At 40.6% G+C, this 27,501-nt stretch overlaps 1 protein-coding gene across 1 annotated transcript in view; it reads right to left on the reverse strand.

The window, feature by feature from the left end:
- Positions 1-27,501, reverse strand: part of suclg2 (succinate-CoA ligase GDP-forming subunit beta) — an 84,903-nt gene that overhangs the window by 40,259 nt on the left and 17,143 nt on the right. Inside the window, exons 2-7 of the mRNA XM_010737238.3 lie at positions 27,247-27,388; positions 8,936-9,035; positions 7,828-7,918; positions 5,978-6,130; positions 4,876-4,965; positions 3,397-3,493 (exon numbers count right to left, since the gene is read on the reverse strand). Of these exons, the coding sequence (XP_010735540.3) occupies positions 3,397-3,493; positions 4,876-4,965; positions 5,978-6,130; positions 7,828-7,918; positions 8,936-9,035; positions 27,247-27,388 (673 nt within the window). The remainder of the gene's footprint in view (positions 1-3,396; positions 3,494-4,875; positions 4,966-5,977; positions 6,131-7,827; positions 7,919-8,935; positions 9,036-27,246; positions 27,389-27,501) is intronic.

Raw genomic sequence — 27,501 nt, forward strand, 5'->3', positions numbered from 1 at the left:
TTCAAAGAGTGTGAATTTCAAAGAAACCACTCTCGTGAAGCTACCTGGAAACGCAGTAGGCAAAAAATTAGTCGAAGGGATTTTTGTATACACAACCCTTAAAATAATTGGTACTTAAGAATAGTTTGGTGTTTGGGGGGGGAAGTACACATATTGACTTTCTTGCTGAGACTTTGATGAGAAGATTGATACCACTGTCAGGTCTGTACAGTAAATATGTAGCTGCAGCCAGCATCTAGTTCGCTTAGCTGAGCTTAAAATCTGGAAACGGGGAAACATGAATTCTGGCTCCAATCAAAGGTAGCAAAATCAGCCTACCAGCACCTGTGAAGCTCACCAACTAACATGTCAAATCTTGTTTAATATGTGCAAAGGCTTTAGTGTAAAACCACACATTACAGTTTTGAGGGGTTATGTGCCAGACTATTCCTTGGTTGGCCACAGTGAGTTCTGTCTCGTGATTGCTGTGAGTGTGAAGTGTGCTCTGCAAGAAGAAGTCTGGCACATTAACCACATAAAACTGATACGGTTTTCTTATCTCCAGTCTTTGTGTAAGCTAAACCAGATGCTGACTGTATCTTCACATTCACTATACAAATATGAGTGGTATCAATCTTTTCATCTAACTCAGAAAAACAATCAGCTTATTTCCCCAAACGTCAAACTATTATTTTGAAGAAATTCAATTTCAACTAGTTTTTAGCAAGCTGCAATCTGTTTTTAATTTCTCTTTCAGACAACAATAATCTGCTCAGTTCAATAAATTGCACTGAAGGAACTTTTAGAACTTTGAGTTTAGAGAGTAATTACACCCTCAACAAAAATATAAACGCTACATGCACATTAAATGTTTATTTCTCTCAAATTCTGTTGATGAGTTTGTTACATGTTAGTGAGCAAACCATTCACCTGTGACATATCAGGATGCCAAAAAAACAGCATGACTATGACATATGTGCCTTGGATTGGTGACAAAAAAAGGCTGCTGTAGCTTTACCTTGAAAAAAAAACATTTATCAGGGACTATGGCTATTTCACATCAGGCTATGGATAGTAAAGATATGGATAGTCAAGACCTGTCATACTCATGGCTTCGTTTAAATGTCAGGGGAAGCAACAAACAAATAAAATAAAAGTGTTGTGTTCTGTTTTTGTTGAGTGTATGAAAAATATAACTAGAAAATAGAAAAACTATGGTTATGTCTATGTAAAAAAAGCTTTTCTAAAGAATAGTACATTGCAGATAAACAGACAGCCAGATAACAAACATGTAGGGTGACAACATATGGATACATGGGAATTGGCTTTAGCAGTGACACGCAGAAAAAGAAAAACATAAACAAAACACATAGACAAACGGTACATGAAGCAGGCAGCCTCTCCTGGGACTGGGAAGAAGACATACTGTGTCCCCCCAGGTAAAACTAGAGCTCCCAGTGCACAATTCCTTTTGTTTTTGTTTTGACACATCTATTATTGCAGTCCATCTACAAAAAGAATTGAGCTATTACCAAATGAGACAAAAAAAACACAAAAAAAAAACCACAAAAATTTTCTTTTCCAATACATGTCCGCCGAATGCCTGCTGGAAAATAGCTGCGCTCCCTTGTGACACGTGAACAAATTGAACGAAAAATTAGCAGATTTTAATGTGAAGCTTGTGAAGCCTGCCTAAATCACAGTCAATGCTTCTTCCTGCTGGTAGAAAGGATATCTCATACCTCTCAGTAAAAATTCATTGCTTGAAAGTAGTCATTTCATTCATTAATATTCATAAGGACTCGTGAAACAACAAACTTCTCTTGTCAATCTTTGATAAAACATACTTTGAACAAGAATCTGTTTTTGAAAAGACTAAATAACATCAAAGAAGTGATGCATCTCCAGCTTGTTGTAGGACGTCTCGATAGGACACATCACAGTCAATCTGTGCTCATCACTGCAGAGAAGACAACCACTCTTTTTTTTTTTTTTTTTTAAAAAACAAAATGAAAACAAGTTCAGTTTAAGTTCAACAACATCACAATAGCCAGAATGTGCATCGAGACTGTGTATAATGTGTTCCTTATCTGGATGCAAACTTCAAATGTTCAAACCCCCACTTGTGTCATGTTGGGAGAATTGATTGTGTTAAGTGACAACAGGGGAATGAAATTTACCGTATCTACATTTATTTGTGAAATCAAGTGTTTAGATCGAGCAGGGAGAAAGGTAAACACATGCAAAGAAAATGGACTGAGCCTATTAACTGAAGCTATGCTAAATAGTAATCTTTATGATAACATACAGAAGCCTTTTGTGAGCTATAAATGGCACTAATCACCACTAAAAGGGGAACATACATGCTGTCCTCATAGTGAAAAGGGGCAATTCCGGGATTGTATTTAATGTGGCACACATCACTTGTTGAGTAAGGCCAAATGCCAATACAGACCTTCATTAATCTAAAATTAGCACCACTGTTTTACACAGTCTTTGTGGATGAGCAATGATGAGCTGAAGGCCTAAATTTAGACTTCAGTCACAGTGTGACAAATTTATATTTGAAGAACAGTTGACTGACAATAGAGATGTTACTCTATTTACTGCTCAACTTCACAACAGATTTATTTCTTGAATCAAATTACTTCAAAGTTCAATAAGCTTAACATGTATTAGGCTGCCCTACAATAAAAAATTTAATTGAGGATGATTTCCCAATATTTTAATTTATTTTCGATTCAAAGACAAAGTTCTATTCCAGGCTAATGTATAAAACAATGTTATGAGTGAAATTATGCAGTAGTATGTCTACAGTATGTCAAATTAATTGAAACATTGAGTGTATCAGATTTTATTTTAGATATTCATAAAGTATCCCAGAGTGGTTAAAGGAAGGATGTGTTTGTAGCTGCTGCTGTAATTCCTCATTGTGGTTCCTCATTAATACTTGATGATAGACTGTACGCCTTTAGTTAGTCATCAACAACTAGGAATCATCAACAAACATCAACATGCCATGAATATGGAAAGCTCTGCTCCCTGAAGCCATTTGGATTTTGATCCAGACATAGTCGTGCTGACAAGAAACTGATGTCAGTGTGTTGCAATTACACTTCACATTCTTAAATGCATTCAGACCCGGGGAGATAGTGTGTCTCTATTCCAGTCACTGATTAAAAGGTGGCTGCCTGTTCATGCAAAAATACAGAATTTTAAATCTTTTAAATTATTTAAATATCACAGATGTTTAACACGATTAAGGACATTTAATAAAAGAAAAAAGAAGAAAGAAGAGAAAAGAAGAAACATAAAACACACATGCAGAGATGTGCACAGACACGTGCTGCAGAGGTCAGAGATAGAGGCCACATCAACACACACAGAAAAACAGGCATTTTCTATGATACAAGGTACCTTGTCCTTCGGGAGTCTCTCCGAGAGGATTGACTTCGACTTGAGTGGCGTCGACTTTCAGGAACAGATCATAGAGCCTCTTAATCTGATCTGCTGCCTGCAAAGTCCACAGAGGACGGTAAGTACCTGATGGCTCTGAGCAGCCGGCCCCACCAAGGCCACTCAGTCTCCCACACAGGCTACATAAAAACAGCAAATCACCTTCAACATCATGCAGTCTGAGTTTGTTTTACATGAACGTGTCTCTTTGTTGACAGGAAAAAAAATGTTTTTCACTTTCAAAAGATGTGACAACTGGCAAATGTATTATAACACTCACACAACAGATCACACTGATCTGATACATGCATAACACCTTAACGCACATTTCAGTACATACCAGGTGACAGTAGTATCCAAACATATGTATTTTTGTTTTGCTGTTTTTGCTACAGTGTACAGGCAAAAGATGAAAACAGCCTGTGAATAGAGCAGTGTAGCTATGCCATAACACTACTGTCAGAAACCCCATTTTAAAAAGGATCTCAATTGATATTTCTACTGTTGCAGCTGCAACTGTTCTTTAGTAATGACATGACATAGTATTAAAAACCTTGTTCCAGACAGTCCACAAATCTCAGTTACTTTTTTCTATCACATAAAGACATAAAATCAGTATATACATGCACGCGCACACACGCTCGCACGCTTGCACCACAGAGTTCCCGTCATGCCATTGCTCTAAAGGTATTTTATATGATCTACAATTATCTCTGAATTAAACAGTTTGGCAGCTGACACAACCAAGGAAAAACACACTTTCATTGCAGACACTTAACTAAATACTTTATTTTCCTCGCCTCGCTTGCCATTTAAAACCAATTCTAATTCAATATCCTGCAATACAAGATCACATATATTGCAACCGAAGCTCAAACACCTTAGACTCTCAGAGTCATATACATATACCATGTGTTAATAGACTGAACTAATCTGATTTACACCGTGCCTGTGGAAAAGAAAACAAATTAGTTTGATTTGTCTACATCTAAGCATACATAGAATGTGCTGTTCTTCCTTGGCCTCATTTTACAAGCTAATGCTGTCTGAACTAGATTTGTAAAGCTTGACGTGAAAAGAAAAAAAAAGTATGTTTCACTGTCCTGAAAATTATAGGTTGCAGATGAGCTTTGTTTCTTACTGCATGATTCACGCACAGATTCAATGTTCTATCATATAATGGTACCATTAGTGATGTCAGCTCCCCTCAGACAGCAAAAGCACTGTGCGTCACTGTCAGATATGACAATAGACCACCTGGCAAGTGAGTGTAGTGTAATGACACTTCAAAACTTGCCTCTGAAAAACAAATAATAGCTAAAGTTTGGTCTGTTTATGAATGAGGATGTATCTGCCTGTGTGTATGATTGTGAGTGCATCGTAGATCATTCTGCCCCTTCTTTGCATTGTGCATTTTAAGCCTTCAGTGCACCCACATACCTGTCTCTGCAGAGGTCCTTTGAAACCTAAATTAGCTGCCATGCAAAGTGCCTGGTCGTCTCGCACGCCTTCAAATATATCTATCGCTTCCTGTAAGAATCACAGGGAACGTGAGAAAGAGAGAGAGGGGGGAAAGAAATGGAGAAAGGGAGTGAGAAAGAACATGAGGCTCAAATGCTGGACTATAATTTGACACAAAGCGGATGTTCATATTCAACTGCCTACATCATAATTAAGAAGTGGAAGGCTGCCAGACATGGAGAAAAGGGAGAGTCTGAAACGGTGGATTTATGATCACCAGAGCCATATCTTTGACTTTCAGACAGAGAATCTCTCCTTTAACTTTTTTTAGTCTTTATAAAAATGGATGAAGGGTGTCTGAGTGCAGATTGGTGAAGAAAAGAAAGTATAAAACTGCAGCTGTTGTTTGAACCAGTTTTCTATAAACTGTGCCTGGACCGTATAGATTTTAATAAGATGTACAGCTCAATGGATGTATTTGGATAGCAACTCCACAGCTGTGCATATACAATCTGAAATCTGCAGAAATAATGAATGGCATAGCAGGATCTTTACAGTCTGCTCTAACATCTGTAGACTACAGCAAAAGAAAGATATCCAACAATAGGAAATGCAGGCAAACTCCATCTGCAATGCTTAAATTATACATCTGTTAACATTGAGGACCGGTTGCCAAGTAGCCAAGTGATGACAGTGGATTAAGCTTTGAAAATGGGATTTAATTAATAGCAATATAAAACACAGAAGGCTGTGTGTTTGTTCATGTTAAGCTTCAGTGTATTGCTGCATGTGTTCAGCTGTTGCAGCGCACGAGTAGACAGGACAATAAATTTAACTGAATTAGCAGGAAATATGAACAGAGCACAGCCCAATGCACTGGGCAATCCCGTCCTGGCCTGATTTCAAGACAAATAAAACTTCTGTCTATTACAGAGTAAAATCTTTGAACAAAGATGGTGGTGGTTGCACTTTTACCACTGTCTAAACATCTTCTGCACTGCTTTTGAGGCAGATTAATCTAATCTTTCTTATTCTTCTAATTCACAGCTGTAGCAATGAGCATAAACCACAAATCATATACCTTAAAGATGAGTTCTGGGGTGCTGGCGGCTACCTCCTCGATATCCATGCCTCCCTGGGGGCTTCCTACCATGACGGGACCATTGCAGGAGCGGTCCATCAAGATTGCAAAGTAGGTCTCCCTGGTAATGTCCAGGGCCTCAGCAACCATCACCTGCACATGGCACAGCAGGAGAAAAAGGGGCTGATGGAGGAGCTCGACTTCATGATCACATAAAGAGTGAGGGACCTACTATAACCCCAATAAAGAATCCCATTTGACCTCCCCCGAGCATTTGGCAAACCTTTTACTTTAAAGTCCACACTATTTTATTCTAGCGTAAATTGGACCCAATTACACAGGTAAACAAGCAGAGTCCATATATTGGCAGAATCTACGAAGCATAGCTCTGACAAAATCTAATATGCTGCGAGTGAAGGAAAGAGTGGCAAATAGAGAGGAAGGTAACATTTAGAGTCCGATAGATAAGCAAGAAGAGGAAGCAAGCAAGAGGTTCATTTGGAAAAGAAGAGAAAAAACCTGACAGGAAACTATCAGTTGTGTTGTGCTTAATGGGGTGCAGGTTTTCTGGAGGGGGTGTTTGTTTGAACATGCACAGCCGTTATGTTCTGCTTCCAGCCTATCGCCCAGCGAATGAGGATGGATAGGCTTCTCTACTACCCGTGTGAACAGACAGCGGTCCTATCTCCTTGTCCAAATGTTGTCTCCTCCAGTCACTCAAACCTTCTTTTAGGTTCCCTGTTGTTTGACTTGTAGCCTGATTCTTCACTCAGACTAAATATATTCTGCTCCCACTGCCCTGTTCTTTCTGTTTTCCATCAAACCCTGGTTTTTGTCTCCTACAGTTTTCTTCCACAAACATCTATTACCCACCTTCCCTAATCTTCTCTCCTTATCCTTCAATCAGTGCCATGACAGCAAATCCATGTAGATGCTGAAGTGCTGCCCCCTTTTTTTTTGTGGTGTTCCGTGCTCCAGGATATGCGTTGAGTGTTGATGCGAGCCCCATTGGCAGGTTGACAGCTAAGGTCTGGCTGTCATCTGACAAACCAGGCTGTGACTCCACTCTTACTGTACTAGGTCCTTCAGGTCAGTTAACGGCTGGCTCTTGCCAGGCTTGATTTCAGTGGACGTTCTTGGTAAGTCAATTGGAGGTCACGTCTCTCTTCGCTCACATCTAATTCAATTTCTGTCAGATATATTTTGTTGGTTGTTTGCCTTTCCCCTGCCTGCCTGACATAGGGCAAATTCTGAGCAGCCAAACTTCCTGGACTGCAGGTGCTTTTTTTTTTAAATAAAAATGAAAGAAGAAAAAAAAAAGTGAATAAAAGTTAAATAAAAGTGTGACACTCATTTCATTCTACCTAAACACTGCAGTACAAGCAGGAACAGGAGTTCAGGATCGGGGTGAAGAGGATGGCAGGGGTACACAGAGATGGGGAGAGTCAGAAAGAAAGAGAGCGGTACCCACACACAAGCCACAGACTGAGAAGGCTTCATCACCTGGAAATGTCTGTTTTGAGGAGGTACTGCAAGCAGCATGCAAGTAGAGAAAATGATATTCCTGCTTGTTAGTGGCACATAGAAACAGTTGTTTACCAAATACTTTAAATTCAGTCAGCCCGGTTCAATTTATGCAATGAGCCATAACAACAGCTAGCGCAAACCTACAGTAAACAACAGTGGACAGCTGCTAGAGAAAAAAACAAAACAAAATAAAAACTACAGAGTCAGACAGACTTCACTGTCATTAATCTCAAATGCCTTGAAATGAAGCCCGAAAAACAAGATGAAGAAACCAGAAAAAAAAGAGAAGTATATCCTTTCAGTCAGTCTCTGCAGTGTCTCACCGTTTTCACTTTCACTCCATCTTTCGGTGTCTGTTTGGTAGTCAGGTTGAAACCCAGCATCTTATTGGCCAGCTCACCAACCACCGCAGGGCTGAAGGAGAGAGGTCAAACAGTTTTACAGTCTTAATTTAGACAACAATCACTGAGAGAGCAAACGCTTACAAAATGAAAGATGAGAGAAGGAGGTGAGCTGACAGACGGATAGGTATTTCTTTATCTCATTCGGTTGAAGAGAGTTATGCCTCAGCACTTTCCAGGTTCCACTTCCCAGTAATGTAAGATACTCTGACAAAGAGCAGCTTTTGGAAACACTTTGGTGCATCTGAACATCGCTGTGAATGAACCTCTACTTATTCTCTCAGTTTAAAAGCAGGCCACATGCCAAGGCTGCCTCTGTAAGCGTGTTCTGGTTTTGTAAGTGAATAAAAATGAAGCCAGGGGTTGTACTCATCCTTTGATAGATGAGAGGAAGGTGAACTGTGCACTCATGTCACTGTCTGGGGACGATGAACTTGAGCATATCTCACTTTGAAAAAGTTTCTGGCCATTCCGAACCTGAAGTAGGGTGACGATGATGCATCTCTGCGACAATTGTCATAAATCACCTTTTTTGCCTTTAAGGTGGTGGTAAGTGCTAGGTACCTTTATTCAAAAGATAGTGCTGTTTTACTACATGGGAACTGCAGTACCTGATTAAAGAAAAACTCTTTCAAGTTGTTGTTTAGCCTTTAAAAAATGGCTTCACTGGAGGAAGGAACTCAATCACACTTTGTAAGCCTAAACTAGAATTAAAAAAAACCTCAGCAGTAGCACAAAACCCAATCCACCTGGAAGAGGAAAACTTGGTATGCCATGCACACACTTCTGTTGACCTTAAGATCACTTTTTCAACATCTAATTGAGGGTAGTTTAAAAACGAGGCACTGGAAGAAAGAAAAATTGTTTATTTGCAGCACGAGTAATCCTGACTGTGTCTTTGTGCCAAGGGAGCATCTTCAGAGAGCTCTTTCAGCCTCCTCAATCTAAAAGCCGCTGTCGCACGAGAAATAATAGGAATCCATCTCGTACAGTAACTCTCAGTGTGTAATGCACATGAGGGCATACTTACTCTTTAGTTAAGTGCACTCCACCTTTCAGGCCACTGTCAAACACACCCTTGCCTCTGCCACCAGCCAGAATCTGAGCTTTCAGCACGATCTCCTTGGCATCTGAAAGATAAAGAGAGACGGATTTTGAGAGCGACAGACAAAAGGAAGGGAAGAAAAACAGAGAAAGAGAGACAGAGCACTTAAGATATAGGTTCAGCACCTTGGATGCCCCCCTGAGTCTGCCACTTATCTGGCTATCTGATTGAAGGAGGCAGAGGGGAAGATGAAAAGAGAGCAGGTGAGTGTGATATGTGAGAAGATCAGGGATTATGTCAGAAAGGAAAAAGTTTACACTTTAAAAGGTCAGCACCCGCTCACCAGGAAAATTACCCCAGCACTGCTGATTACGATGTATTACAGCAATTATGTAATGTATAAGATGTAAGATCTTAGAGCAAGAGTCTTCATCCATATGCCAACTGTGACAATGCTAACACGCTGATGCTAAGCAGGTGTAATGTTCACCATCTGAGTTCAGACTGTTAGCATGCCAATATGTGCTGATGATAGCCCTGAACACAAAGTACAGCTGAGGCTGATGGGAATGTTGTTGGTTTTGCAGGTATTTGGTCGTAAATCAAGTAGACAGATCAAAATTTTTACCCGATGATGTTGCAAGAAAACATCAGAGGATGAATGTCTGCACCAACTTTCATGGCAATCCGTCCTATAGTTGTAGGGACATTTAACTCAAGACCATACATGTGGACCAGATGGTGAAATAGAGAAAAGTCATTGAATCATCAAGTCATTAGGATACTGTCTGGGAATCTATTTTTTACTGGATAAGTGGAAACTTATAAAGAAAAGTGAGGGGGAAAACATTTATTAGGATTCATTGTTAGGACACCAAGGATATCTGTACCAAGTTAAATGGCAATCCATCTAATAGTTAGTTCATATTAGTTCAGACATTTCACGGCCTCATGGTGCAACTTAAGTCAAGGTCAAAGGATCGCAGTCAGCAGGCGTCATTATCTCAGGAACATAAATGTCTGCACAAAATTTCATGGTAATCCATCAAATAGTAGTGGAAATATTTTAGATTCGACCAAAGTGGTGAACAGTCTATGACACCAGCATGGCTATATATATACACATATATATACCATCTACATTCAATATCCACTTGAACTGTTTCATTGGTGGGTTTCGTTGCTTATTTCCCTTATTGCAATGAGATTGTAACTGGATGCCACAGCACAACTGCTGGAAACTTTCACATGACCTTGCTCCAATTATATAACCATACTGCCTCCCCTTTGCTGTCACTGCCACCTTGCAAGAACTCGCACATCAGGAGGAGGCCCCTCAGCTGTCTATTCAGCATCCTGCCCACAATCTCCCTTTATTCAAATGGGGCTAGGACACTTGATGAAAGATGGTCTCTGGCTAGGTTATTATTATCTAGGTGGGGGAGTTCAGCCATTGACAGGTGGCTGCCATCAGGGTGGGAAGTAGGTGGTAGGGAGAGTGGAAGAGGATGATCAGCCGTGCAATGGCTAGAAAGACACTTTGACCTTGAGGACTGGAGACAAGCTCCTCCCTTGACAAAAACTCTATGAGCCGGATGGAGAATGTCCAGACAGGTGCTGGTAAGCAGAGAGAGCCTAAAAACTCTGGCTGTGCTCACTGCTGCTGTGGTGAGAAAGGGACCCAGAGAAAATAGCCTCTGACAGGGTGGCAGGGATTAAACTAACACTGCATTAGTGAGGCCCATTCTCTGTGGAGTGTTGAGAGCTGAGAGGGGAGAAAGAAAGAGAGAATGAGAGAATAAAGGTGTGCTCATATGCAAAGAGCTTTTGAGAGGAATCATAAATGAATAAATATGTTAATAAAAAACGGCTACTGTGCAAAATTTAAAAGAGTTCAAAGCAAGATGAAATAGTGTGTCCTACAGGCATGTGCAGCAGAGAGGGACGGCACAGAGGAAATGACTTTTGGTTTTACAGAAGAAAAAAAGAAATGAGTTGAAGAACAAGGATGTAGCCTGGTACGGAGATTGCATTGTTTCAGGTGTGGAGAAAGGTAAGAGTATTGACACATTGATGGGGACTTTAAAAAAACCCCAGCTATGGTCTTAAAGTGAAGATATATTAAATGTATTAAAAGGCATGTAATGTGCCAGGAAAGGTAATGGGGTGAGAACAAGGCAGGTGCTCATTCCTGCTGCACTAGTAATTGATAGAAAACCTGCTTATTATGCGGCACACAACAAGATATTGTAGCAATGTCAGCAATTATGAATGGGCACTGAAAGAACAGTGTACTGATAATAAGAGGAAACTTTATGAAACAAGAAAGACAATGAGATATAGCGTGATGACGTGCATTCACAGAGAGCATAAAAAGAACTAAATAAACCAAATGCCATACAATAACAGACCAAATACACAGGTTAACATTGAACCTCCCTCCCTGTAGAAACACATAGAGGATAATGATGTCCTCAAAGATCACAGTGTACATGGTGCATGGTAAAGAGCAGGTCGGCCATTATCTGGGTAGTATGACAGACATGAGATGGCCTCTAACATTCAGACAAAGGTTGGTCCCTAATGAGTGTGGAATACGGCGGGGAGTGGACGGAAAATGAGCAGTAGTATGTAAAAATCAGAAAAAAGTCATGATTTCATGTTCAACCTAACCACTGTGATGAATAAGGGGAAAGAAGGGCACATGTCTGAAGTTAATCAGTACAGACACCGGTGAGCACTGGGCTCAGGATGCTCGTGAAGTGAGAAATTCAACGTTAAATCTGTAAACTGGGAGGTCACGCTAATGAAGGGCAACACATATTACATTCTTAGTATGTTCAGCAATATATTGTAGATTCTGTCTGAGATGTTTCCTTTCAATGTACATTTTCATAACTGAGTATATGCACTAGATACATAACAAATTATTTCTTAACTTGTTGCAGCCAAAATGATTAGAAACATCTCCCTACACAAAGTGGTTTGGTTATTAGTTGGATGAAAACCATTTTCTTGGGGGGAGGGAGCTTTGGTTGCATAATCAGTCCTCCGTTTCCATTTGTATCATGCACGACCCAATGTGAAGATGCGGAGAAAGATTTTCATCTCCATTTACTTTCTATGACTTGGGGACACAGGGGAGGAGATTAACATCGCACAACATCTCCAATCACATCACATGCGATCGGAGTAATGCGGTCATCATCCTCAGGCCTTACTCATTTCCCAGTAATGAGTGCAAATCAACTCCCAGTCTGCTTGCCAGTGACAGCATCTGGCAAAGAGGATGTTACTCCTACTATCAGCACTTTGTTCACTCGGTTTCTTCTCTGTGCACTTCTGAAAGGTCCATTCTCCTCTCCCCTCTCCTCGCTTTCCATGTAGCTCATGGGTGGCCAGCAGCAGCGTTAGCTTTGGTTTGATATTTAATTAAGCCTTCGAGGCTGTGCCATGAGGGGAATGCTGGCTGGTAAGGGACAGATGTAGGCTGTGTGCCAATCCAGACAGAGTAAGATGTGGCTACCATCTGCATGGAGAAAGAAAAAGATCAGGACAGCCCTCCCCAGAGTGCATGTGTGCTGTAATGAAAGTAATGTGGCGGCTAAATGGAGAAGACTAATCAAACTCTTGGGAGAGGGGAGAAAACAAACACAAGCACACACAGCTGCAATCAACACCAGCGAGTGCCTGAGCCTTCAGATAACCTTTAGCATCTGTGCTCATCATGACAGTACACCTCCTGGTTATGACACAGGAGAGTGTTGACTGCTGCCAAACAGGCAAGGTCTGGCATGTCAGTCTACCAAAATAATAAAAACAAATAATGTGGACGTATTTACCCTTTTCCAAGTATTTTCTGGAATTAGTTCCAAGCAGCTGAACTATAATTTATAATTCAAGGGTATTCCAGGACTATAAGTAGAAAGAACAACAATCTGTGCTTCCATTTGCTTCCATCTAGTGGCACATGGCATGTCTTTAAATAACTTCAATTATGTTGTCAACCACATATTGCTAGCTCCGGAAAGCTATTGAAGCAGCTCTAGCTTTTGACTCATTTCTCCACAGGGCTCTTTGCAGTGTCGCATCAGTAGCTCACTGATATTATGAACAATGTACTCATGACCTGCTACAGCAAGAGTCATAGGCAATGCATGGTTTCAAAGAATTAAAACAGAGCAACTATCCGATAAGCTTTACTAATTAAAAACAGAAAACTGAATGTGTGTGCTGTTGTCCCTTGCATGTGTATAAAAAGGTCAAGTAAGCCTAACACATATTTCACATATTATCACATATTTCAGCTCGCTGTCCAGTGCAATAGACTTGCTAAAACATTATGCTTTAATTACACTTTGGCATAAGCAGGACCAGTAAATGGAAGAGGTGTTGTTAAATGTTTAAAGTCTTGTGTGATAATTTCCTTTAACCGTGGCGGCAACGCTGGTATTATCTTGGACAAGTTCAGCTTTCCGTAAACTTTTACCATTTCCAATGCTGTCAGACTGCGAAAAGGTCAGACAGAAAATTGTTCTCCATTCATGCAGTGATGGCAGGTGAACCAAAGGGAAAGATATGAAAATAAAACCTTGTTTTTTCATCGACCTTGACATATAATGACCTTGGACTTTTTAAAGCTAAATATTACTCCCTGTCCAGCCGAGGTTGAAAAGTCAACAAACACTGATAAATCCTAACCACGGTTGGGCAAGTCCTATTGCTACTGACGTGTGGAAAACCAAATGTTGGGACTTGTATAACAAGGGCCAAACAATGAGATTTAGATGCAGAAAAAGTCAAAGACAACAACAATTTGATCTGTTTGTTTGCTGGAACTAAATATATCATTACCATCATCTCTTGTCTGGTTAAGCCCACCGTCCCTGTGTCCGTCTCTGCCTCTAATGATGCCATCTCTGTGCTACTCGGTAGAGGAGAACATCAGTGTCCCGGACCTACAGCGGCACCTCTGTGTGACACCTGCTCCAGTCACTGCTTGCATGACGGCCGAGTCCTCATTAGAGGACAAGTCCACCTGGCTTTCAGACATTGACAGCACTTCTAATGACATCCTGAGATGGCCGTGGTCTCCTCTCAGTGACAGAAAGGTGCAGTTCAAACCTCTGGCTGAGAGCTTTTCATTGCCATACAACCAGAGGGGTGACGGTAATGATAATGTTGTTGTGGAACGATGGGTGCTGTGTGTCTTACGTATCTTTAGGGAGAATTGTTTGTTTGCGAACGAAGCCTGTGCAAAAGACATTTATTAGAATCAAGCCACATCAGAAAAGGTAACTAGAAAAACACTGTCTGCAGATAGTCTGCAGATAACAGCGTTCCGGGAAATCACCATAAAAATATTGTAAAGTTGATAATACAAACATGAGTCGCTCACTTCTCATTATTGACTGAACATTTTTCATCAGTTCAGCATGAATAATAGCAGCCTCAAACTATTCTAAAAGCTACCAACATCTGCTGCTTTTGATGCGCCAGTGGGCAAGAAGACTACTTGCAATGCCATTTCCACAATATGAGTAATGAAGTGTGCCTAATGGTTAGAAATCCCTACAAAAAAAAAAACACAAGGATGTTTGTCCATTTTATCCCATCAGTACAATTCCCACATCTGAATCTACACACACGAATGCCAACATGACTAGGTAGCTTGGATTTATGCAGCACCATGACAGCAAATATTAGGTGACATGCTCACTTGTACTGGCACATTAGTATCATCGTAATGCGATAGAGGGGATATGTGAGAAATAATTCCACATCTCACCCACAGCATGAATAGGTTAGGTCATGTAATGAGGAGGTGGAAACACTAAGCTGCTTACAGAAATTAGCTCTTTGAGAGACAGGCCGCTTTACCCTGCAAAGCCTATTTACAGCTGTTAAGACAATTTCCGATGCATGGCTTTTTCTTAGTAAACGACAGATCTATGAGCCAGCTAATGTATACAATGACAACAGGTCGTTGAAGAGGCCAGCAGAATTTGTATCTGGGCTTACGGCTGTGCTCTTGTATCGTCTACGTGCTTTAGAGCACATTCTCAAAATGTCTGTATATGCAAGTGTTTGCTATTATCATACAGCCTACTAATGTGTTTCTGAGTGAAGCTGGTGCGGTGTACTGTATTGTCAGTGGGCAGCTGTGCCCGTGTTAATAACCTCCTGTTTCAGTCCAGCCCGACCCTGTCTTCTCTCTTCATCGGGTCTGTGTTATCTTGGCAGGTAGTGTAGACAGGAAAACCGCAGACTAACATCTGTCTTCCTGTGTGACAGGCCGAGCCTCTGAAGGGACGAGAGCTGTTCCGTCCATCAGCAGGAGCCCTGCAGGGAGCGGGGGTGCTGAGGTAGAGATACCTGCAGCTCACTCCGGCTAACTCCCTGCACTCATTTATATCCTCTACAATGTGATCAAGGTGGCAAGCGAGGACACAGGGGTACTGCTGTAGTACTACGTTTATCTCACAAGAGGGAGGGGGAGGGGGGCATAAATTGAGGGGCGTTAAGCTCTCCAGACAAAGACAGAGGATAACTGCAAGAGAGCAACAGCAGACTGAAGTAAGAATGAAAGAGAGAAAGTGAGTGAGTAAACAAATCGGAAGGAGTGTGAAAGAGGTAGGAGACAAGAGGGCTAAAAAGAGAGGGACTAAAAGGAAAGCATGAGAAAAAGGTCAGGATGTGTTTGTAAAATGCAGACGAAAGAGCAATGTTGTTTTGACTTGACATTACCAGTTAATAGCTATGTAAATGGGCCTCAACGCATTTATGTAGAAGTTATTAACATAATACTTGTTTCAAACTCTGGCCACGTAAACAGCACCAGCAGGGTAAATAGTTGTAAATTGGTCAAGTGATTTTCTTTTATTAGTATGCAGAGTTCAGATCAGTCTCATCCTATGTAAGTGGTATAATATGCTAATATTCCACACAAATGGGCAAAGAACACCAATATGATTGTATAATTATGTAACTTTGCTCTTTTGCAAACTGCACATTTGCAGTGCACACACAAAGACACAGTAATGGGTAATGTATGCACTGAGGACAAAATGGTCAAACACAAAATGGCCAAATGTCAAGAGTGTAAAACAGAAGTCACCTCAGAGGAATTGGAAGCCAAACACAAGCTTTACTAAGAGACTTCAAATGTTCAGGGCATTGGTTAAAGGTTGTCGGTGTGGATCCATAAACACAAAAGCAGCATACATAAATGCAGATACTTCTAATATGTTCCATGTAAACCCACGTAAATTAACACACTTCCACACCACAGTCATATTTTCCAGATTCGACATGAGTCTACCCCCATTTTTCTCTTGAGTGCTGGTACACTGGCACAATCCGACTGCTGTATCTCAACTTCTCTTGTCAAGTGAGAGCACATCTTTTGCGATCTCAGAGCTGTCACAATTAATGGAGAAAATTGAATTGTTAATCACAATATCCTGACCTCTGTGGGTCCAAGTCCTGCATTATTAAAATAATATTAAAGAAGAAATCAGCTGCCATGCCATTGTTTGAAAGATACTTGATCAGCTTAAAAAAAAAAAAATCAAGATACCCACTGAAAACACAGCACACAATATTCATTCTTAATTCACTTAACTATATACACCATGCATTAAGCTGCATAATACTAGCTTAAGTTATTTCATTTATTTTACCTTTATTTAGCCACATGTCAGTTGTAAGTGCTCTGATGATCATCAAGTCATTTAGCTAGCCATCACCAAACACATTCTCACCTACTCTGACACTATCACTGGGACTGTTGCAGGAAACCTTATTAGAAAAAGTGAACTGCTTTGGGCCTGGTGTTTCTAGACACAAGCTCACCCATTTGAAACAGACATAATTAAACAGACTCTCTTTCTTGTTGTCACTGCTGCTTTTACAATCGGGCTAGTGCTGTGTTTACATTGGAAACAGACAGTGGTAACTGCTTGCTTATGGAAATGGACCGACTGGCATTAAGACAATAAAGATGGCAAAAATACAAGCACAATATCCTGTAAGATTGAGAAAACATATTCTTTTGAAGTTCAAGAGACCATTATAAAAATCAGTTGCCTCAGTAGATGAGCAGCTGCGTCAGTGGCCTCTGTCCAGTAGACCAATGAGAAGAGGAAATGACATGGGTTCCAGCTGGTGTGTACACAGACACACACAGAGCTCAAAGAAGGCCGTCTTATCCCTCACTACTTCAGACAAAGACAGAAGTGAAAGGTCCGTGGTTGAGCCAACTCTCAGCACTAACTGCTACTGTCAGCGCTTTTCACCAGAGACTACGCTTCATTTTATGAAGGGGCAAGATGAAAGTAGTCTTAAAAGGCGCTTGAAGTGTTGAAGTGCGTGAGGCAGCTCGAGTGGGTACTGTAAATGAGAAGGGAGGTGATGCGAAGTGAGGAGAGATCTGGTCATGTTCCATGTTTTAATGATGTTTGACAATAAGATATATATTTGTTATTTGTCTGTCCCTACATGGGAAGCAGGTCCTGTGTGTCCATAAGGTGTGTAGTACAGCTCTGGTTTTTTCCTTGTTTCATTCAACAAAAATAAAAAACGTTTAATTTGTCCACATATTTTCTTAATCGGTAGTGAGACAGGATTGGTATCAGACAGACAGGAGAGTCACGCATAATAAAATTTGATGATAAAAGAACCTAATGCGCATACAATGCTGTTATCCAGATCCAGGTAGACAAAAAAAAGAGTGAATGTGAGGAGTGAATGCAAAAAAAAAAAAGGCACACGGAGAGGAAAAGGAAAAAAAAAAAAAACACTGCATTGCTTCTTACAAATTCACTGCTCAATGAAGCATGGAATAGCCTTAATAAAACATGCAATTAGGGCCAGTATTTTTCAGATAAAGGCTTTATCAGTGAGTAAGTGTTGGGGCACCGTAATATAAAAGAGCCACAGAAGCATATCACTACCTCAACGCCCACGCCATGGTGATGTTCTACACTGCACATCTTATAACAAAGAAATCTGACTCAGGTATGAAAACATTTTATATAATTTAGAAGAAAAAAAAACTCAACTGTAAAGCACTGATCATTTATGATCAAATAAAGCTGCACTCTTTGGTTGCTTTATGTATCATAGAAGCCTGTTAGTCTGCATTTTGGCACACTTATACATATTTAAGGACCTACTTGAAATGATGAAATTAACATTTTACAAACATTACAACTAGCACTGTTGCCATCTTTCTTCATGAAATTAAGCCACGCTTTGAACCATTTCTCTTTTAGCTGCAAATTTCCACCATTGTCGATGCATGAGTTTCACATAATGACATCCTTGTTTTGCATTGTACAACTGTCAGAAACACATGGTGACAAACTTGGTGGCATACAAATTCTGATGGATCGGACAATTTAGAAACGGTTCTCGACTGGAGCCAGTTCTTGAGTCACAGTCCGATGCATTTTATTACCCATCTCTACTTAAAAAGGACAACATTTCTTGAAGTCAGTGAACATAAAAACATTGCTGTCATTTTTTAAAATCACGTTCAAATGACACACAGTTGATTCGAATGAATTTGTACATAGCCTACATAACCTGATCCTAAACTAAACTGTAGAGTTGACATTGTTCCATTCATCCGCTGTGATCTCCACTATCGCACTTGAGTCACCTAGTTGGATATGCTGTTGTGGTAATGTTTCTTACTGTAAAGGCAGTTGCTTTTTTCAAAAGCTAGCACAGCAACTCCTTTTTATCCATGATTTTTCCATTAAATACAGAATGCTTCCACACATAACTTTTCAGATGGGTTACATGTATCAGCACAGCTTGTGAATAAATAAACTGAGAAAGCATATCACACAATCTCCACTGGCACATAGGTCAGTCAGCATGGGGGGAGCAGGGTGTACAAGGGAGGACGCCGGTAAAATGCAAACGTCACGCATGGTTAAGGAAGTCCTCGGAAAGGCTCGTGGTGATGCCAATGGTGGGAAGGAGCACTTCTATGACAGATGGCACAGGCTAGGCAGTGCGTTGGGTTAGTGAAGAAGCATATGGTACTCTCTAGATGATCTCATTCACCAGCGCCAAACCCAGTCGGAGGTGTAAATGCTTGTCTGAACCCTGCCAGAAAAAGCTGAACCATTGATATCACCAGCAAAAATAATGTGGAGGCACACAAAGTGTAAGCATGTGTAATACAGCATATCTTATATCTGTGACTAGCATTTTATTTCACGCCTTTACTGCAAATAGTGAATGTAATGAATTGAAGCAAACACTCATATCAGATATCTAAAAATATGGATGTACAGATTACATATATCAAACAGTGAACCAATGATCAGGATTTTATGGCCTGTCTGTCCTCCCAGTTGCTGTAACAGTTGCAGCTGCCCTGGCGCTTTATGCCACTGGGTCCTTCCAACATGCCCTTGGCTGGTATATCCCATGTCTCTCCGCATTGTTAGTGATGGGGAAATGCAGTGTGTCTGGGAGTCCATCCAGCAGAGGCTGCTGTGCAGAGAGTCTCCTCTGCACCTCAGTGCACAATGGGAAACCCATACCACCAGATTCCGTGAGAAGAAAAATCAAATTATCTCACCCATCCCTAGTGCTTTTTTTGGTGCATGCCTTTACTTCTCGGCTGGATTGCTACAGGTTGGGTTGTTGCAGTTTTCTCATGCAACCCCTGACTTGAATATGGATGACGCAGCACATATTTATAATGTATTTTTATGTAAGGATCTAATGTAATCTTTTAATAAAATGTCTACTGATATTATCATACACACATGTGAACAACCAAATCACACCATACATTAGGATGGGTGCAATGAAGCAGCTGATCCTCTGATAGTGTCAGAAGCTGGCTGCTTGGCTGACTTTACATGCATGATATTTCGATGAATCATCTGAATGGACATTTACTCAACATTTAATTTATGCACTGCATCTGTGCATCTGAAAATAACCCAAAATGCTTAGGTCTTACTGAGAAGACTGGCACAAACACTAACGGCAGACATGGCACAATACAATTTAAGCCAGTATTGTGAGGAGAGATTTGCAGATCACAGGCCAGGAGGCATAGAGGGGGTCTAAGCTGCCACAGAGAGTAGACAACTAAATGAGCAGACTGAAAACAATCACTTTAGGATACACACAACAACAGTGTCCTTGGCCTTGAGCTACTTTTATTTACACATCTTCTGAGGCACAGTATGAACCTCATTGACTTGGCTTTAAGGGCTCTTGAAGTGGCCAGAAAAGGAGCCTCTCTAGCACAGCCAACAAAATGTTTATGTTTTCAATGCTGGATGGAGCTGATTTTTGCCTCAGCCAACTACATTCTGAGTGCTTTCAGGGATGCCATCTTAAGACAGTAATGTGCGCCTCAATAAGATGAGCAGATCCTATAGATCTCTTCTTCCCTTTCCCTTCTCACAAAAAAGCAGAAGCATAACTAAATCTGAACGCCTGCAAACACAACACACACACACGCACACAACAGCCACATCAACGAGTTAATGTCAAGGTAGCTCACTATTATTCAGCAAGCCAACATATTAAATTAAGTATTCCTCTAATAAGCACACATGAGATTTGACAGGCGTGCATAAAAACTGCTCTGTTTACACTGAATATTCATAACGGAGTGAAATAAATTAAACTGCTTCCTACCTCTGTTAATTGTCATTCTGGCAGTGAGGATGTGCTATGCACAAAAAAGTGAAAGAGAGCAGCAGAGATAGACTGAGGTGAAACAGGAGTGGGAGAAATGAAGGTAACATTGAAAACTGAAAACAAAAACACAGCAAACAAAAAGACAAAAGATACAGAAAATGTAATTGCGACACAATTTGGCAAAGAAAAGTTAGGTAGGTGACAGTGGTACAGAAAGGACAACATATTCCACAATCATCTGATATGAGGTGTTCATATACACGAGTATATGTTGCTCCCATTCATCACACAGGCTCAACATGCGGTGAAGATAAGAATCCAAAGCAATGTTTTCTTCCATCGCCGCTTTGTCAATGAATGATTGCTGGGGGAGGCAGGAGGCATGGCAGACATGAAGGGCTCTCGCAGCAAGGAAAATGTGGTTTTGATTTAGAATTCAGACTGAAAATCCATCAAGATTTGCTCAACAGATGCATCTGTCAAGCGGGTGGCGATACACAAAGTGGACTGCATAATCACATTCTCTTTGGCTGTAGCAGGGCACAGGTATTGGTATATGTGTGTGTGTGTATTTGTGTGCATGTGAAAGGCTATGCATATTTGCTTCGAAGGCAAAAACGGAATCTATATTCATTACTGGACTTGAGTGTGATATCTCAAAATAGGTAGATAGCAACCAGGTCTTTGTTGAAAAACCTGCATACACATACAGTATGCAGGTGTGTCTATATACACAGCATATCAGTGTATATATGAGAGTGCTCACATCAATGGAAAAGGAAAAGCAATTCAATCTTGCACTGACTCAAGATATAAACTGTTATCAATAATATATTTACACAATTCAGAAGGGGATCAGACAACCTCTTCCAAATCATTTCAGGGATCAGATCATTTCTGCCTGCTAAAAATCTGGAAATTATCATATAAGTATTCATAACCAGTCAGCTGTATTAATGTAATTTGTTGCTCTCTGGCATCAGTAAAAAATCCCTCTCGTGTCTAGCTCATCCGACACTCTGCTGCCAGGACTTTGACTTCTTGACAATCATATAACACCAATTCCAGCTTTCTTACACTGGCCACCGTTTACCTACAGAGTCGATTTTAAGATTTTACTCATTACTTATGAAGTCCTGAGGGGCCTTGCCCCAAGTTATTTAGCTGTTTTGAAAACACACTCAATTAATTTTTTTTAAAGACTTATTGCTTTTATTGTGTGTTATAAAGCTTATTATTATTGTTGTTATTATTATTGTTCTTCATTTTTCAAACATGGGGTTATTAGTAACAATGCACTACATGAAGTTTCCCCCAAAAAACTTCAAGTGATTTATTGGAAGAAGTTCTTACTCAATTTCCTTTCTCTAAAGGCATGCACTGAGGTGTGCATGTATTGCTCTATAAAAGCCTTAACATTTGTTCTCTCATTGAGTCGGATTGACAATGTCTTTACTCAAACTTGTACTACATTTTTTATTTGTCCATTTTGTTACATTAATACCTGTACTATTTATTAGTGTATAAAGTGAGCAAATATCTTACTTAAGTGCTAAAAGATGCTTGATCACATACATTTTTAAAAAGGACAGAAATAGAGGTGGCTACTTATACCTGACTGCAGCATGGCATTACACGCATCAATTATTGATTTTACATTTACTTGTACTTTGCCCGTTCACTGTTGACACATTGCACATTTTTGGTAGGATAAATAAGTACTGTCTTAGTTCCGACAAAATGACTAGATACCTAAATATCTAATTAAATATCCACAAATGTGAAAGCTTAACTAAAAAGGACAAGAGTCTTTAACATTTTAAATGAAAACATCAGAAATTAAAAAGTTAGATTATGTAACTTCAAGGTCCAAAAGTTGATTTTTTCAAAAATACAGCTTAGAGCTTGGGCTGTCAAGACACACAAACATGAACAGTTTGGGTATGAGACTAGTGGATCCACATCATTGCTTTTGGACAGGCAGCAGGCATTAAGGTACCATTTTTTCAGTGTCCCAGTGGAGCACACATTACAAAAACTTTGGACTTTCTGATAACTCCCTGCACGGCTCTCCCAGTATGGGGCCACAGAATTCAAAGCCTACTTTCCATGAGTCATTAGCAGGTTGTGAGTCACCCATCTGCCACGATGTAAACTCTCCCCTGAGAGTTGTCATTCAAGTTAAAAGGGAACCAGTGGTCCATGCCCATGTTTTTTATGTTCTGATAGAAGGAGAAAGATTTTAAGCTATTTGTCCGCAGCAGTAATAGAACAGATCAATCTGTGTCTACTTTAGGAGAGTTGGACCACTCTACAGTACTCGAAAGGACTGAGAGGAGTTTCTATATAGCACAGCTGCAATTGAACTGTCAACTTAACCACTCCATGGTTAAGTGAGTGTAGCAAAGAGGAGAATACTGCTTGGTGTACATGTGTGTGAGAGTTTCTGTGTTCATATGGGCAAGCTTACCCCACACACATCATTCATCTGTGTCTGTGCTTACATGCTTGACTGCTTCATTCTATTGTGTATGCAGAGACCCAAGGACTCACAGCAGGATATCAGCACCACACAGAAATCCATTGGAGATGCACCTGGTCAACTCAGATGCCCCTAATACAGAACCACACACCGTGTCATGTACAGTGGAAAGCCATGAAAGGAGCTCCATCGAGGACTGGCTTCAAACCCTGCCTCAGCCTCATCCCCTGGGAGTCAGAGCTTAACAGTTTCAGTTTGCATTTCAGCCCAACTGATCTTAACCAAAGAGGTTACTGATCTCGCTCTGTCTTTCATTCTCCATCACATTAATGTGTGACCTAACTCGACCCAAGAGTGAGCCCTGTAGATTCATGTGAGAGCATGAAAGGACACAGTGTGTAGAAATTAAGCATCAGTAGATGATAGCTTGCACACTTTAATGGTGAGCCAGCAATAGTAACAGGACAAAAAGCGGGGGAAACACACACACACACACGACCAAAGCTTAGCGCATAAATGGAGATGAGAAGATAAAGCAGCTCTGAAGTGCACAGTGGGATTAGAAGGGTTGATTTACTAAGCCAACCGCAGATTACTGACAGAGCAGCAAAAATCTGAGTTGCCGCATATTTTCAATTTCAGCAGTGAATAAACACGCATGATGTAAACTGTCACAGCCATAGTTCAGTTCATTTGAATGCCCTGCTGCTAATTAAGAGCTAATGCTGGGCAATTTAACACGTCTTGTCCATTTCTGGAAAGCAATGGAGCGCAAAGGAAAAGTGTAAGTTCTCTGCTACTGCGTTTGAAATACTGGTTGAAGAAACCAATAAAAAAAAAAAAAGATTTCTGAACTGCAGTCATGCAATTACCTCTGCAGTGGACAATCCGCAATGATAAATCATTTTCAGTCACCGTTTGTATTAAGTTCCATTCCCTCTGCACGTACAGTGTTCTGCAGTTTAACATACAGTTGAAATGTCCTAAAATAGATTTTACAACAACCCAAACCTGCTACTTTTCAGTTGCCAGGAGAAAAAATTCAATGCAGGCCTATAACTATGGACAAATGCTATCTCAAAATAAATATATAAAATAAAATAAACCCAGCAAATACTGAGTTATACATAAATCAACCCTCGAGTCTAGCCTGGGTTTTATTAAGCTGTCTGTTCCTATCTAACTTCTTCTTTCCAGGTTTTCTGTCTCTCAATTTCTTCCCCTACCTAAGTAATATAGGTACTGTCATGAAAATATATATCCTCTTCCTCCTATTTAGTTTATCTTTGTCTGCATCACAACCAGGACCACTGAAAGAAGCACCCCAGGTGCTGGAGTCCAAACGCAGCGGTAAGAGTGGCACCTTGCTGGCTGACAACCAACCTGGATGCACTATCAGAAAACCGCTGCTGTAGTTGGAGAGGACACTGAATAAAATATAAAGCTGAGGGTGGAAATATACACTGCATGTGCTGGCCAGTTTGGTGTGTGGGAAGAAAGTAGAACAAGGAAGGTAGGGAATGGAAGAGAAGGCCATGTGTGGGTGCATACAAATGTGTGTTAAACCATCTTTGTTCAGTACAATGTATTTGTGAAGATTTGTGTTACAAGAATAAAGTTTCAGACACTTTACCATACACCTACACAAAGCATGGTTTTGTGTAGGTGTATGGTGGCAATAATCCAAATTGCAATCAACGATTAAAAATAAATAAATGAAACAAACAAACAAAAAAAACATACAAAATGTGAGAAACTGAACACGCAAAGCTGTGAAACAAATTAGTGTGGATGGGCGCATGATGAAAAACCGAGCAGGCGCAACCACTAAGTGGAAAAAAACCACACAGGCTTCTGCACATAAGCATACAGTACGAAGACGTGATTAAACTTGAAACTTCAGCCGTGATTAGCCACAGCCATTTGCACGTGACCAAAGTGACGTGCAGCACAAATAGGACTGTTAAGGCTTCACAGTGTACAGAAGTACAACTACACAGTAATTACAAACAGATCACATTTTAAGAAACCCTACAACTGAGCCATTATCAAACAGAACACTGGTGCCCCTAATTTTTTTTTTTATTTAAGTGAACCAGCACATGAATTAATTGCATTCAATAATACATTTTAAGTTTGTCAGTTCCCGTACACAGTGTAATTGTAATTTCAGAACACACTATATAAATTATTAAAACAGGGATAATGCTGCGGAAAAATGTTTTTCTATATTTAAATCAAAGCACACTCAAGAAACTGCCATTACCTCAATTTTAAAAAAAATTAAAAATTCAATCAAATAAATCAAACTCAAACAACTTTAACAAAAGTGTGCACTGCTCTCATGTCCTTGCAGAATCTTATGGCTTTACCCAATGCAATTTGTTTTACATCCAAAGCTTCTATGATGTATTTTAATGAAGCCTCAAATGCCCATCTATGTTTTATGTTAACCTAAAACAAATCCTTGAAGGAAATCCTCAGTTTCAATAGATTGATTCATTTGATCGCCTTTTTCCGTTTAGATTTGTTGTTGGCTTTTCATAATAACACTGAAAGTTGAAGACTGCGGATAAAGGGGGAATGGAGAGAGAAGGCAGCATTAGTGAGAACAAAGAGCAGTGAATCAGTGAAGTTATTTTTTGATTATTTCATGGTGGTTGCGTCAAAAAGCACAAACAAACACAGCACACCTCCTTTAAACCCAGCAGGAAGGAGCCACGTTCCCGGATTTTGTGTGAATAACATGCAGCCATAGCCATGCCTCATCCTGTCTGTTGTGTTTGCATGTGCGTGGAGCTCAGCCACACCCTCTGTCTGACCAGTGGAACCACCAATGAAAATGTTCTGTCGCACTTTTAGTCACAGTGCTGCTAAAACGGTCACACACTGAAGCCTTATCAAAGTAAAGAATTATCTTGTGTAAATCTATACAACATAGCACATCTAAAGTGATGTGGCCACATGTTTATATTGCCATCAAACAGTATATGACATTTTAAAATTGTTTCATTGTTTCAAAATGCTATTGTGCTCAAACCAGACACAACCACTTGCAGAATGAGTCTATTTGACGCTGAGCTAACCACAAATCAACTGGGTTACATGGGACTCACACCGAATGCGGAACGGAAGCGGAACGGAAGCGGAACGGTACTTTGCCCGGCGTGAACTCACACCGGACGCGGATCAGCCGCGGAACGGAAGCGGAGCGAGCCGGCCGTATTCACGCGAGATCGCGAGATCACGAGATCACGCGAGAATCCTGGACATACCCGAGACCCCGCGATAAACTGTGTATAAAAAAAACAACAACAACAAACAGCTGACTTTGCTTCTCCGACGTGGAGCAGATTATAAAAAGCATCTGTTGTGTCATAAATGATTGTGTGTTGTTCCACTTCAACAATTAGTCTCTCGTTGAGACCCTTTGATCGATCTTTGATCACCTGGTGCCACCGGTCATGACGTAACGTTGATGTGAAGTTGTAAAAAGCTACATGAACTGTGTATTGTGTTTTATTTTGAAGGGGGGCGGAAGTTTATTATGTTGATTCTGTGTCGGATTTCCTGTCTGGTGCGCAGTGCTCTGTTGAAATTTACGAGGTTTAGCCGCGGCTCGCGGAAAAAATAGAAATCCTGCGGAAAGCTCGCGCCGTGGCGCGGAGAGCCGCTTCTGGGACGCTTCTGATCCGCGGCTGATCCGCGCCCGGTGTGAGTGCTCTCATTGACTAGACTGGATTCTATTTGCTACGGTGACCGCGGCGGTGCCGTTCCGCTTCCGTTCCGCTTCCGTTCCGCGTCCGGTGTGAGTTGGCCTTTAGAATACTACTGAGAATTGAACCTCAATACGCATTAAATACTGAACCAAATGTGCCCACAGTGAGTGCTTAAAACTGTAAAGCTGCCACTGAATGCTGGGTCTCATTTGCTTAATTCTTTGATCAGATTTTTCCAGATTTAATTCAAAAATTTGCCAAATATAGAGAAAAAAGTACAACGTATGCTGTACAGAGCTTCTGCATCAAATTATACACTCAAGGCAGACTGCTCCTTTCTCTATCAAATGGACAAAAATGAACAGCATGGCTCTTGCACATATGTATTTATGTGTGTGTGTGCCTCCACTCACTGAGTCTCTTTGCAGCCTCCAGGGCCTCGGAAGCTGTGTCGGCCACATAGAAACGCTGGACTGCCACGCCACTCTCTTGCATCAGCTTCTTGCTCTGGTATTCTTGCAGATTCAGCCATCTCCTGGGACTCAACCAGGTGCACTGGAGGGGAGGAAGGGAAGGTGGGAAGCAGAATGAGTAAGTGTGACTTGTAAGTGAAAGATAGTTAACACAGTTAACACAGTGCTATAAAAGGGTATCATCTCGGGGGCTCC

Source organism: Larimichthys crocea, chromosome VI (assembly GCF_000972845.2).
Source record: "Larimichthys crocea isolate SSNF chromosome VI, L_crocea_2.0, whole genome shotgun sequence".
In the NCBI taxonomy this organism is placed as follows: domain Eukaryota; kingdom Metazoa; phylum Chordata; class Actinopteri; family Sciaenidae; genus Larimichthys; species Larimichthys crocea.